Source organism: Barbus barbus (assembly GCF_936440315.1).
Source record: "Barbus barbus genome assembly, chromosome: 22".
Lineage (NCBI taxonomy): Eukaryota > Metazoa > Chordata > Actinopteri > Cypriniformes > Cyprinidae > Barbus > Barbus barbus.
The window spans coordinates 24,696,689-24,711,147 of NC_136750.1; the positions used below are offsets into that span (position 1 = coordinate 24,696,689).

The window sequence follows — 14,459 nt, forward strand, 5'->3', positions numbered from 1 at the left end:
TTAATATAAATTTTAGCCTCATTGAGAAACTCAAAGCGAGGGTTAAATAAGTGATTGATGGTTGTTCAGGTCTATGCAATTGAACATATTGCTGTAAACTTGGGATATCACATTTCCATTCTCTTAAACTCATCCTTTCCTCACTCTCTCTCTTTCTGCAACATGTGAATGCTTGTGTTCATATGTTAGATTAGTTTATGTTTTAGGTTTATATAAATAAAATCTGATTTATATTGAAAGAGAAGTATCTTGTGTTTTCTGCTCATAAGTTAATGTCTTAATCTGCCGATCTTGTTACAATGCTGCATGTTTAATAGTGTTTTCACTATATTTGGATTGTAATATCCAGTGCAGAGTTTGTCATACGGCTCGTTCAGTGAATCGCCGTAACACTGATTCTGTTCAAATCCCTATAAAATCATAAATGATTCCCTTTGAGCTAAATTAAACTATTGCTTTAAATTACATATTAATATTATAAAATGTATAACCCCTACACTGGTAAATTTTCAAAGAAAATCCTTTCAGAGCCGGTAGCAATAAACCTGTGAGAAAGATTCTCAACAACCCAATTGATTGTCTTTCGGCTCTCGTGAATGAAGGATTCAATGAGCTTTACAGATGCAGTCCAGAAAAACAGCAGAGCTCCCAGTGGGAAAAGCCAGACAGACAGCCAGCAGAGCCCAAACTACTCCTGAAACTGCAGTTTCACGATGGGCCATTTATATTTAAAACTGCTTTCCAGCAGTTGAGGAGCGCTTGCACTGCCTGCCCTGGTTTCACAGTCCTTGATCTACCAAGAGTTCTGCAGCAGCCCTGCTAATAAAATCATCACTTTGAACCGAAAAGCAGGCAGGTGACAGTCTGATTCATTGAAGTTTCAGGGTCTCTTTTGCTTCTGTCTATTATCACACGCCGTTATATATTCTCATATTGAGATAGAGGAGGAGAATATTGTAGAAACTGGAACAGTGAAAAACCTTGTCTGTTTTGCCTAACTGCAAATTCTTGCCCTGGCCGTACTGGTGATAGAATACAATGGAACGGAGCTTTCAAAGCATGCAAAGGTGGCTTTTGTGTAACAGTGTGCTCTGGCCATTTCCACAGACACTAATGTATGTGGCGCGTCAGTCCACATGCACAGCAGCTGTTGCAGTCCATTTCAGGCTATAGCTGCAGACCGAAACGTACATGGTGGATGGTATATTTGTTTGGCTTGGCCTGCTCTGCCATTTTTAAAAAAAAATCTTAATCCTCTAAAAAGCTGCTATAATGGATAGACAGGTGAGCCTTACCAGGACGGAAACGTTCTCTTACATCAATCCGTGGATTCGGTACTTCCTGTTCTTCTTCAGCTTTTTATTCTGGGTAAGTGAGGCCTCTGACACCAGCTCCAAATGTTGATTTATTGAGGGAGAGGACATTTCCAGGCAGCAGAGCATAGGCTCTTTGGCCAGCTTTGAAGTGAATAAAACATCAGTGGATGTAATTTAGTCTTTTCAACAGACTCGCTGTTGCAATTGTTCTGCAAGCGTGATGTTTTGAACACAACACGACTCAATTCGGAGCACTCTATTTGCATACAATTGCAAGGAATTGTATAGCTATGAAAAGAGTAAAAATACCACTCTCCAGCATGTAATCGCGGAATATGATGCAGCGGAAGGCTTGAATCCCCCAAAGAAATGTGCAATCAAAACAAAAGCATCTGTTCTCATGTTCCTCTTCTGTTTGTGTTGTGTTTTATCAGTGCATTGACTGTGATAGTCTGCACAGATCTGCCATTCAGAATCAAGTGAATTGCTCATGTTGCAGAATTTGCCTCAGATTTGTTCAAGAGTCTCAAGCTTCCTGTAAACTTCTCATTGGATTTAGAATGCTCTGTACAGGATGAAAACAAAACTTTTCAAAATGCATTGACTATATATAAATAATTACATTATTAAACGTAATGTAAATAATTACATTAACAAAGAAACTGGGCATTCATTCATTTATTCTTGGTAAAAGTTAAACATTTTTATTTGAAGATATATTTGATTTTTAAGAAAACATTACCTTTATATTTCTTTTCTTTATTGATTTGGGAGTCAGTAAGATTTTTTTTTTTTTTTTTTAAATAAATTAATATACTTTTATTCAGTAAGCATAACATATTCAATTTTTGTGAAAGTAGAGGCATTGATAATATTTACAAAATATTTTTTAAATGTTCTGTTCATCAAAGAATCTGGGAAAACAATCAAATTAAGCAGCACAATTGTTTTCAACATTGATAATAATAAGAAATGTTTCTTGAGCAGCAAATCAGCATTTTAGAAAGATTTCTGAAGGATTATGTGACACTGAAGCTAACGATGCTGAAAATGAATTAAGCTGATATGATATTTTAAAATATATTAAAATAGAAAACAGTTATTTTAAATTGTGATTATATTTCACATTGTTAATGGATTGTATTTTTGATAAAATGAAGTCAGCCTTGGTGAACAGACTTATATTTAATAAATATATAATTATAAATGTATATAACATTTAAGTAACATAAAAAAAAAATGTATTGCCAAATTAGACTATAATGTAACTCCCATTCTAACTGATGCTTCCATGAGTATCACAGTTTGAGCAAAACATCTTATGTTAGCTATCTAGATAATTTGGTGACATACCATTAAACAAACCAAAAACTAAAAGTTTCTGACAAATAACTGATTCAACATTAAAATAAATGGAAATGGAATAAAAGCCACACACTGTGCAGTCACATCATTTTAAACTCTGCTCAATTTACCAGCAGTTGCCGTCACTCATAATGCCTCAAATCGCCAACTCTCATTGAAAATAAATGATCTGCGGACTATGATTGCCATTGATTGTCTTTTGTGACTGTGTTGTGCTGGAAATGTGAACGGCACTGCCAAATCACACTAAACCAATGTTTGTGCACAACAGATGGACCTCTGGACCGAGTGTGACGGCATAATCCATTAGTCTTTTGTTCCAGCCGCACTGGCTTGCTGGGTTTTTCAGAAAAGCACAAAACCGCATATATGGAGTGGCTGTTCCTCCACTGCAACAAAAAAAGCCTCTGAATGGCTCTGATTCTGAAGTAGATGCTCTCAAAGTATTGTCATCGACTCTTAAGGAGTGAGATGATAGGATTCAACTGCTTTTATAAACTCAGGTGGAAGACTCTTCAGCTGCATAATGGAACTGCAGTGGCATTCAGACACACACAAAAACCTTATACTGTAGCACATGGTGACTGCAGCAATATTACCAGCACTGCCAACAGGGTCTCAGGACCACGCTATTGCTCAGAGACTCTTACCCTTTACCTCTGGGAATGCGGACTTTGATTAAAATAATAATAACCAGTAATAATATATTTATATGGAGAAACCAAAAATAAATTCCAATAATCCAATATAAACCACTTTAAATGTCTGAATGTGATTTCATTATATAAAACAATATCTAGTCAAGCATCATCTGAAAACAAATCCCTCTAGAGCTTTTCCCAGAACAAACTTCATATCGCTGAGATATGGTTTATATATACGTATATTATATATTGTTATATGTACGTACGTTCGTATGCATGTATACACAATGGGTTTTACTTGGCAGAAATGTATTTAGTATATTCACTTTCTTTTATATATTTAAATAAGTACAAGTTAGAATAATTAATTATGCACAATAATATTTATTGCATTGTTTAGTTTTTGCATAAATATATCTGTTATGCTGAATGACCATGGAACATGAACATGACCGTTCTTATTTTCACATTTTGAAACATTAGAGTAGACACTTTACTTGTATTTGATATGCAAATGCAATCACTTTTGTACATTTAATTTGATACGGACACCAAAATGTGACGACTTTTGGGCCATCCCATTTTGTATTTTGTGGATGATCAATGTGCAATTGATTATTTCATGTTATTTATCCATTTTTAGGTGTTTTCTCTTCTCATTGTAGCTATTGGAGTATATGCCAAAGTTCAGAAAGCAACAGGTGTGTGAAGTGTTGTGTGTGTTCCTCACCTCTGAATAAACTGCAGATGTGTGTGGATCAGTCGAGAGGTCAGCGGTGTTTCTGGGGTTTTTCCACAGATGCAGTGCGTGACACATTCCTCATCGATCCTGCTGTGTTTCTCATTGTGGTCGGGGTGGTCATGTTCTTCATCACCTTCTGCGGATGGATCGGAGCTCTGCGAGAAAACATTCGGCTCCTTAAAATTGTGAGCATTATGGCACATACTTTACATTTCTGTAACTTTGTTTGATTTTATGCTCTAAAATTAGACTGGCAATAAATAAAATATAAAGCTTAACTAAAAAAAAAAATATATATATATATATATATATATATATATATATATATATATATATATATATATATATATATATATATATATATATATATATATATATATATATATATTAAAAAAAACTAATAAAATGACAATAGCAAAATACAAAATTTCTAAAATTATATAAAACAGAAATATTAATTAAATATAAGTAGCCATGTCTTTAAAATGTCCACCCAAAAAAACAACAACAAAAAAAAAACAGTGAAATATTCAGTGGAGTACACAACAAGGCCCATCCTTCCAAACACATCTGTTATTATCAGTTAATTTGATCACTTAGCAGTTAAAGACAATTTTCACTTCCTTCATTTTCTTTTCATTCCTCTAGTTCTCATTTAGCCTTACCCTGGTCTTTCTAACCCAAATGGTCATTGCAATCCTGGGCTTCTTCTACTCTGACCAGGTGAGCTTTCACATGAAACCTAAGTGTATAAACTAGACGTTTTTTCTGCAGCACTGATACAGGATATGGGCTATCATATGAAACATATTTCATTGTTATGACTTTCACACACTGCAGGTTGTTAAAGATTAATTGAAACATTAGGCTTTGGCTTGGTTAACCTCTTTTAGCAGTCATCTGTCAGTCTCTAAGACGGTCATCTCATGGGATAGCAAGTCCATTTAAAAGCAATCCACCATTCAGTTCCGTTGTTCATCTTATCCTTAACGTCAATTCCCGCTATAGAGTTTCCTATCATTCTACCATTACCTCATCCTACAACTGAACTCTTGAAGTTCTACAGTCCAGGAGAAAGTCCCATCGAGTGTATTACATCACACTATACTTCACCGTCAGAGCGCAGCGCAAACGGTTAAACAGGGCAGTTTAACAACGTCGCTTCAAGCATCTTCGCTGCTTAATGATTAAAGGGCTTTGCCACATCAAAGTAGAACCAAATGTTCCGTTTCGATGGAGGCTTCCTGTTAATGACATTCAGAGGTGCTTGAACATGCCAGCGATAGAGGAACTGACAGGGGAGAAGCAGTGTGGGGGTGGGTGGGCAAGAGTTAATTACCACACTAAAGCCTATGCTGTGTAGAGCTGTGTAGAACTGTGTAGAAGTGTCATGTTCACAGACACGCGATACCCTGGGGAAATTCATGAAAAAGGCCATTGTGCACTATCGAGATGACCTGGACCTTCAAAACCTAATGGACTACATCCAAAAAGAGGTACGGGTCACATTTTGTTCAGACTGTACAAATTCTTTATGCATCAGGTCACATGAAAACAATAAGACACCAGCAGTCATGTGCATTTCTACAACCAAAATTAAATAAATAAATAGATGAAAAGCATTTATGTATACACTTGATCTTCCCTTTATTGTGTTATATAGCTTTATTTAGAATTTTTAATTTAGAATTTAGTGTTTGATCATTTAAATTTCTGTATATTTCTGCTGAAGGGCACAGGTAAATATGATATTTATTATAATGGGTTTATGTGAAGATTGTTTTAAGTTCACTTAAATTAGAAGTTATTTTTTTAAAGTCTAATAAATGTTAAAATTGATAGCTCTCAATTATACTGTAATGTTGAACGGTTATAGTCAATGGTTAAATATGGGGGGGGGGGATTTTATAGAGAAATCTGTATATTGGTATCAGTGATACTGGCCTTCAGTCATAAAAAAAAGATGCCATTAAACAAATATACTGTCTTTGTTGTTTGTACTTTAATTTGAAGATTGAATATGAAATTATTGCAATATAAAAGTATATTTAAAAACTTTAATGTTAGATGGGATTAATCGCGATTAATTTCAGAAAAATTTGTGATTAGTCAATTTTTTAAAAATGATTATACATACATACATACATACATACATACATACATACATACATACATACATACATACATACATACATACATACATACATACATACATACATACATACATACATACATACATACATACATACATACATACATACATACATACATACAAGTGCTGTCAAAGGATTAATCGTGATTAATCTCATCCAAAATAAGTTTGTTTACATAATATGTGTACTGTGCATATTTAATGTATATATTTTGAAAATATTTACATGTATATTCATTTATGTATTTATATTATTTTATTTTATAGTATATATAAATATATAAACATAACATTTTTCTTAAATATATACATGTGTTTGTATTTATACATGCATAATAAATATACACAGTATACACATACAGTGCCCTCCAAAAGTATTGGAACAGTAAAGACAAAATTGCTCTGTTGGCTGTGGAGTCAAGACATTTACAAATATGATTAAAAGATGAATATGAGACAAAACTACAGAATGTCACATTTTATTATTGGGTGATTCAACACATAGATGTTTTACCAGCTAAGAAGTTCAGCACTTTTAGAGTTTCATCCCTCTATCTGATGTGAGCATAAGTATTGGAAACACAGGTCTTTCTAAGTGATCAGCTGTGTCCTGTTGCAGTAATTCTTCAGATATTAAAAGCAGGGAATGTGTCGTATCAGTTATATCCATTACTTCTGTATTCTGAATCTTGCATTCGATGATGACACACAAACCAGGATGAAGGTGAGGGAGATGACTTTGAGAGAAAACCAAGCAATTTGGATGCTAAAAGAAAAGAGGAAGTCAATTAGAGCTCTAGCAAAAACAAAGGGCATGGAGAAATCAAGAGTTTGGAAACCACCAGTGACATCAGCAACCAACAACGACATGATCAGCTGAGAAAACAACAGTAGTTGATGACAGACCAATCATAAAAGCTGTGAAAATGAACCCTAAAAGATGTGTCTGTAAAATCACCAACAACTTCCAGAAAGCTGGGGTGATGCTCTGACAATCTACTGTCCTCAGGAGACTTTGACACAGAATTACAGATGCTACACAGCAAGATGCAAACCACTGACCAGCACCAAAAATAGAAAGGCAAGATTAGAGTTTGCAAAAAAGCACAAAGGTGAGCCAGAAGAGTTTTGGCACTGTGTTTATGGACCGATGAGACAAAGATGAACCTTTAAGTGATGGGAAAGAAAAAATGTGGAGAAAAAAAAAGGGAACTGCAAATGATCCCAAGCATACAGTCTCATCTGTAAAGCATGGTGGAGGTGGTGTCATGGCATGGCTGCCTCTGGAACAGGCCCTCTCAACTTTACTGATGACTTAATGTATGATAACAGTAGCAGAATGAATTTGGAAGAGTACAAAACCATCTTACCTACCAATATTCAAGAAAATGCCACCAGATTCATTGGGAAGTGCTTCATATTGCATCAGGACAATGACCCAAAACACCCTGCCAGTTCAGTCAAGGAATTTATAAGGGCAAAGAAATGGAAAGTCTTAGATTGCCCAAGTCAATCTCCAGATTTAAATCCGATTGAACATGAATTTCACCAGCTGAAGAGGAGAGTAAAGACAGAAACTCCCCAAAACAAGCAACAATTGGAATTGGCTGCATTAAAGGCTGGGAAAAGTATTTCAAAGGATGAGACCAAGAGTCTGCTGATGTCTATGGGTCACAGACTCACTGCTGTGATTGTGCACAAGGGATCTGCAACTAAATAATAGCTTTTAATCTTTTATGTCTGCCTTATGTTCAACTGTCCCAATACTTATGCTCACATCAATGAGTGGGATGAACTCTAAAAGTGCTGTTCTTTTTATTTGGTAAAACATGTATGTGTTGAAACGGCTAATAATAAAATGTGACATTCTGTAGTTTTGTCTCATATTCATCTTTTAATCATATTTGCAAATGTCTTGACTCCACAGTCAATAGAGCAATAGTACTTATGGAGGGCACTGTATATATATGTATGTAAACAAAAACTTTTATTTTGGATGCGATTAATCGTTTGACAGCACTTATAAAATGTTGATAGGATTTGCTTTTCAGGATGTTTTTGATGAATACAGTTCAAAAGTTAATAAATTGAAATAAAATGTATCAATATAAAAATATTTAGTATTTTTGATAAATGTAATGCATCCTTGCTGAAAAAAATATATACATTTTATTAAAAAAAACAAATTATATTGTCCTTTTTGTCCATTTTTTAACTTGTCAGCTTGGACATTCTGTATACTTTTTTTTTATTTAATAAATGTTAATTTAAAGGTTAAGGTAACATTAAGGTTAGTACAAGATGACAACATTTTCACAGTTTGGTGCGCTATCCCTATATTATATCTAACTTTTGTTTGGTAATGGTAATATGAACACATGCATGGCTCTCTAAATAAGAAAATGTTCTACTCTCCAATACAGCACAGTATGTTCTCCTGCCTCTTTCGTCCTCCTCACAATGACAATTCATATAGGTCTAGCAGACACAAGGTGAATATCGAGTGGGTGAGAACCAGAAGGGCGTAAGTGACATTTTTGGTGAAATGGAGATATATACATCAAATGAAAGCTCTTAATGAGCTCTTTCTACTGGCAAAAGTACTGTCATCCATGTGTACAAATTTGTATTATGAACAATTGAAATCAGTACACAAAGTCAGATCAAACTATGGTAAAATTTGGGTTTTGGCTCTCCTGTAAAGTTGGTGAAATGTCACTTACGCCCTTCTGGTTCTCACCCCTCGATACGTGGTCTGAGAGACAGTCTAAAAATACTTTCACATTCGCTTCTCCATACAGTTCAAATGCTGTGGCTGGAACAACTACACCGACTGGTCCTGGAACCTCTACTTCAACTGCACCCCATCAAACCCCAGCACTGAGAGATGTGCGGTTCCCTTCTCATGCTGCACTCCTCTACCAGGAGAGGTGAGAGTCAAGCACCTACACCTACTGCCTGATTTTTAATCTGCAGTTATGAATATCCAAAATGAAAATGGACATGGAAATAGAAGCAGATATGAGGTCTGTCTGTGAAGCGAGGATTCATATGGCGCTTTATGAGTTGAAATAACTTTGGTGCGACTGAAGCTCTAAATCATTATAATTAGATTTAACTTTACAATATTGTTTTATATTTCCCCAGTTTCACCCCTTCAAATTTAAAACATTCTCTCAAACGGTCTTGGTGGCAACATATGTACAGTAACTGTATTATCTTTAATCATCTCTGCATAATTACCTAGGAAAATCATAAATTGGGAGAATAAAAATAGCACCTACTGTGGCTCTCATTTAAAAGTTTGGAGTCAGTAAGATTGTAAATGTCATTGAAACATGTCTCTTCTGCTCACAAAACAAAATCAGAACATAATTCAGAAGTTTAAAGTATTTTCTAAGACATCAGAATAAATTTTCAACTAGTGGACGATAAATTGAGTGTGAAAAAATGCCAAAAGGACTCTAGCCTTATATGAACGATCAGGAACATCATAGAGACTTGCTGATCCACATTCAAGTAACCATCCAGAATACCCTAGCAACCACATAGCAACATGCTAACAGAATGCTTTAGCCACTGCAAAACCCCTAACAACACACCAGCAAACGTTGCATGGACAAACACCACTCATGATTTAAGAAAATGCCAAATTTGAGTTCAGTTATACAGTGATCCTTCACTGTGAGCCTTTATTTGAACAATCCCTCTCCTTTTGCTCTCAGTCTTTGTAGTCTAGCATTAGTGCAAAGGCAAAGTTGTATTATTTTTCATCTCATCAGCTCAACAAAACTGTATGTGGTCATTGGTTTATTGCACTCTGCAACAAAGTGCCACGAAAGACTGATTCAAAGTGTCGAGTCAGGCCTTGCCCTTCCTCTGCGCCTTCATCTTTAACGATGATGGCCTGTGCCGCTAATTAGCCCAGTTATAATCACATCAGTAAAAGCTTTGGGAAGTTAAACAGATTGGGTTTACCAAATGAATCAGTAATACAAAATTTCAATTTCGACACAGTTGACACAGCAGCAACTCGAGGAGATTTTATGTGTTCTGAATTACTTTCTTGCCTCTCCAGACAGTGAACGACCGAGCGGTGCCATTTTGGCATGACGTCCAAAGCAGCTGCTTGGCTGATTCAATCCGCGAAACGTGTCTAAATGCTGATAAGATACTCAAAGAGAACATAGATCAACGATTTAGAGCCACTCCTTGGCAGACCTAAATATTATGATCTCTGTTCCCTTGGCAAATGTCTACGGTGATTGCTGGATAAACACGCTCTAAACAGGTCAGAGCGGACAAAATGCAATTCTTTCAAACAAAAACAGAAGGAAATCGAGGAGCTGTGTCACATTTAATGACGCTGAGAGCGAAAAGCTTTGTGGTTTACAGGTTTAATTGCTTTCTAGTATTCAAACGTATTGTTTGAAGTGAAAAGAATGACAGAAAATTCGGTGATTCATCCAAACAGATGTTCACATGCAGACGATGGCACTGCTCTGAGGCATATGCTGCAAGCAATATGAAAATGAATGATAACATTATTGCAGGGATCACATGCATTTAGTTTAACCATCAACAAAATATATTTAATAAATGCTGTTAAAGGTGATATTTTATCCCCTTTCAGACATTAAAATGATCTTTCAGTTGCAAATGTGTAGGTTTCTTGTCAGTTATCAGTCTCTGCAAGCTGTGTGAAATCTCTGTAGAAAAGGGTGATGAATGATTAAACCACACATTAAGGAAATTCCTGGTGCAAACATTCAATTGAAAACTGCATATGTCTACAGTGGTGACCTTGACCAGCATTCTACATCTGCAGCCCACTAAACAAAGGGAATTCAACATCCTCAGGCTGCGTGGTAAAAGACTCACACTGGAGTTGTAAAAAGCTTAAGGGGACGTGACCAGCCCTGACCCATTAGATAGCGTAGGATGCAGTCGAGTCAGATGATCTAGTTGGCTTTGGTAGGTGTTACAAATGTAATGCATGCCAGATGAGAATAATCATCAACGACAAAATCAAAAGCACTAAGAATCTCTACATTTATTCATTTACATGTATGCTCGTCAGGACAGCTGCTAATTGTCTGCAGGTGTTTTATACCGTGTTATGAAGATGCTAAAGTGTTTTGGGTGGTTGTTAGATGGTTGCTTACTCTCCCAAAATCACCTCAGATGATATTCTGGTGCCTAGATATGGCAAAAATATGCATAGAATTAGTAGTGCTGCTTGTTTTAGCAAACCTACTAATTAATCATGTTTGCATTTGTATACTATAGATTTAAAATGAGGAACATTAAGCAAGCATGGCTAGAAAGAGGTTAAAACATTACTGCCCCCTGCTGCTTATTGACTAAAACCATCTTGTACCATTTCAGACTGTGATCAACACCATGTGTGGTTTTGGGGTTCAAACACAAAACCACCTGGACGCCACTAAATCCATCTATCCGGTGGGCTGTGCAGACAGAGCTGTAATATGGATTGAATCTCATCTGCAGTTAGTTGGGGCACTCGCGCTGGGTCTCGCTTTACCACAGGTAACATTTAGCTTGTGAGTGATTTCAGTTTCTCAAACAGATAGCAATCTGATCACAGGTGCTGATTGGTTAATACAGCTTTGTTAAGCTTTGCTGCACAAACAAAAATTGTATTGAATATTAATGTAATATTATTGCTTTAGCAATCAGTATTTAATGGATAGTCCACCCAACAGTAAAAAAAAAAAAAAAGAAAGACATAATTTACTCAATATGAAGTTGTATATAATTCTTTCTTCTGTTGGACATGAAGATATTTAGAAAAATATGGGTAATTAAACAATTGAACCAAACAACCCCATTGACTCCCGCAGTATGGAGAAAAAACACTATAGTCACTGGGGACCAGAATATGTGAGCAGAGCGGTGTGATTTTGAATGGAGGGAGGAGTAGATTTTTTTCAAGGCCGGAGCAGCGTGGTTTTCACTCGTTCCAAGAGTGCTCCACCACCGCTCCATCACAAGTACAATTCATGCCAACGGCCCGTAATATACATATTTAGCTAGCTTGATACAGATGGATTACTCAAATCAGAAAGAATGTGAAGGTTATGATGACGGCAATGTACATGAGCGGGAAGTTCCTTCTAGATACTGAACATTTTCAGCTGAAAGCATGATTTAGACAAGTACTACAACACTTATTCACGCGCAATCGCATTCTCAATGCATTCAAACAAATGTAATTTTAAGTGCCTGTTTACACCTGGTCATTTCATGCGTTTTCGCTGATCGGATATCTATCTGATTTGTTAAAACGTTTCCATTTACACTTGGCCACATAAATGTGTCGTCACAAAACGGATATAAATCCGATCTTCAATTCCCGTAAATTTAAGTTCACGTCAACGAAATCAAAAGATAAGCCCTGCATTTTATTAATTAGATAATACTTTGTGCGCAAAAGAAAAACAAACACTATTCAAATTCGTCTTTACCTCACCCTAGCGTGATTTTGGAGAATATCCACTGGACGCAAACTGCATACACTCTTCTGTGTTAGCCGCATACCGGATGCGCTGTTTTCGTTCAAATCAAAGCATAAATAATATACGTAGAATACGTATCCGTGCGTTGCGGCTGACATAGATGAGCGTGCGCAAATTCTGTCCAGCGGATATTCTCCAAAATGCCGCTACACTGACGTAGAGGAGACAAACTGTTGAATAAAGTCGTCATTGTTGTTTTTGTTTTCTTTGCATACAAAAAGTATTCTCGTAGCTTCATAAAAATTACGGTTGAACCCCTGATGTCACATGGATTATTTTACCGATCTCCTTGCTAAGTTTCTGGACCTTGATCGTGTAAGGACCCTTGCTGTCTATGGAGGGTCTGAGAGCTCTTAGATTCCATCAAAAATATCTTAATTTGTGTTCCGAAGATGATCGGAGGTCTCACGGGTTTGAAACGACATGAGGGTGAGTAATTAATGACAGAATTTTATTTTTTGGGTGAACTAACCCTTTAAGCAGTGTATTAGTAGTTAGTGTGCTACACGTCTGTAAAATAGGGCACAATCTATTATGTTAATATGAAAATTTTCGGTACTGTTTTTTTACCTGCATTTTAAATTACGCATTGTGTTCAGGTTACAATACGGTGATAATGGATAATGTCCTGCAAAATTACTCGTATCGTTTCCAATTTTCATAGTGTACTAACTGATCAACAATCGCAGGTACAAGCTACTAACAAAGAGTGTCAAAAATAAACAATGATTCAGTTATTCAATTATTATTAAATTGAACAATTGCAAACAGTAGCTAACTAGTTCACGTGATGTGTGTACTGCTAGACATCTTTGGTTTCCTTTTTTTGTGTAATTTGGAAAATGTGTGCCTTTTTGTTATCTGAGTCACTTATCAAAGTTGCCAAATAAATGTCAAAAATTGCTAAATTTGTTGCTAGGTGCTTTTGGAAGAAAAAGTTGCTAGGGTAGTCTGAAAAGTTGCTAAATTTAGCAACAAAATTGCTAAGTTGCTAACCACAGTCACAGTGTGTATTACATTAATAAATTACATCGGTAGGTGGTGACAATTTTTTTTAAGTAATTGAATCATTCAGCATCAGCAGGTTAATCAAAACAAGCTTCATTCAGAGACAAAACACAATTGTCTTTGAGTGAGCGAGTTTTTCAGTCGTTCAGTCAACCATTCAGATCTCATTCAGAAATGAAAAAAATAAAATGTTTGATCAGAGACTCGCAATGGTCCATTCTGCTGTGGCTTTGTTTAGAAACCATTTCATATAATTAAGGATATAGATACAGACAACCTGAATTATGCACACATTCCCAAGACACAATCAAATGCGATTCAACAAATCCATACACCTCCAATATATATATCCTTTTTTAAGATTGTGATCCTTTTGAAATTAATGTTGTGTATTCGTATCCAGTATCACTGAATGCAATGAACTGCATTTCCATTCATGAATTTTTCAGTGGATGTTGGGCAGAAACTGAAATTACTATCCTCTCTCTATGCACACTGCTGTCCTGACACAGTCCTTCTGTTTGATCTACAGATCGCAGGCATCGTTCTATCTCAGATCCTCATTTCTGAGATCCAGAAAGAGATCGGATCCGTCATGTAGAAGTAGCAGCCAAACTCTCTCACATTCTGGAGTGATGCTTTCATTTTGCACTGACTGCTCTCACACTTCCAGCACAATTTCCTATTGGTTTC

At 36.0% G+C, this 14,459-nt stretch overlaps 1 protein-coding gene across 1 annotated transcript; it reads left to right on the plus strand.

Moving 5' to 3' along the window:
* Positions 1–1,272: 1,272 nt before the first annotated feature.
* Positions 1,273–14,367, plus strand: LOC306888009 (tetraspanin-33-like; the record flags this gene model as incomplete). Its single annotated transcript, XM_079446100.1, has 8 exons — positions 1,273–1,368; positions 3,969–4,026; positions 4,125–4,252; positions 4,716–4,790; positions 5,468–5,563; positions 9,021–9,149; positions 11,608–11,769; positions 14,299–14,367. 8 exons carry the CDS (start codon positions 1,273–1,275, stop codon positions 14,365–14,367), a joined length of 813 nt encoding a protein of 270 aa, XP_079302226.1.
* Positions 14,368–14,459: the final 92 nt, after the last annotated feature.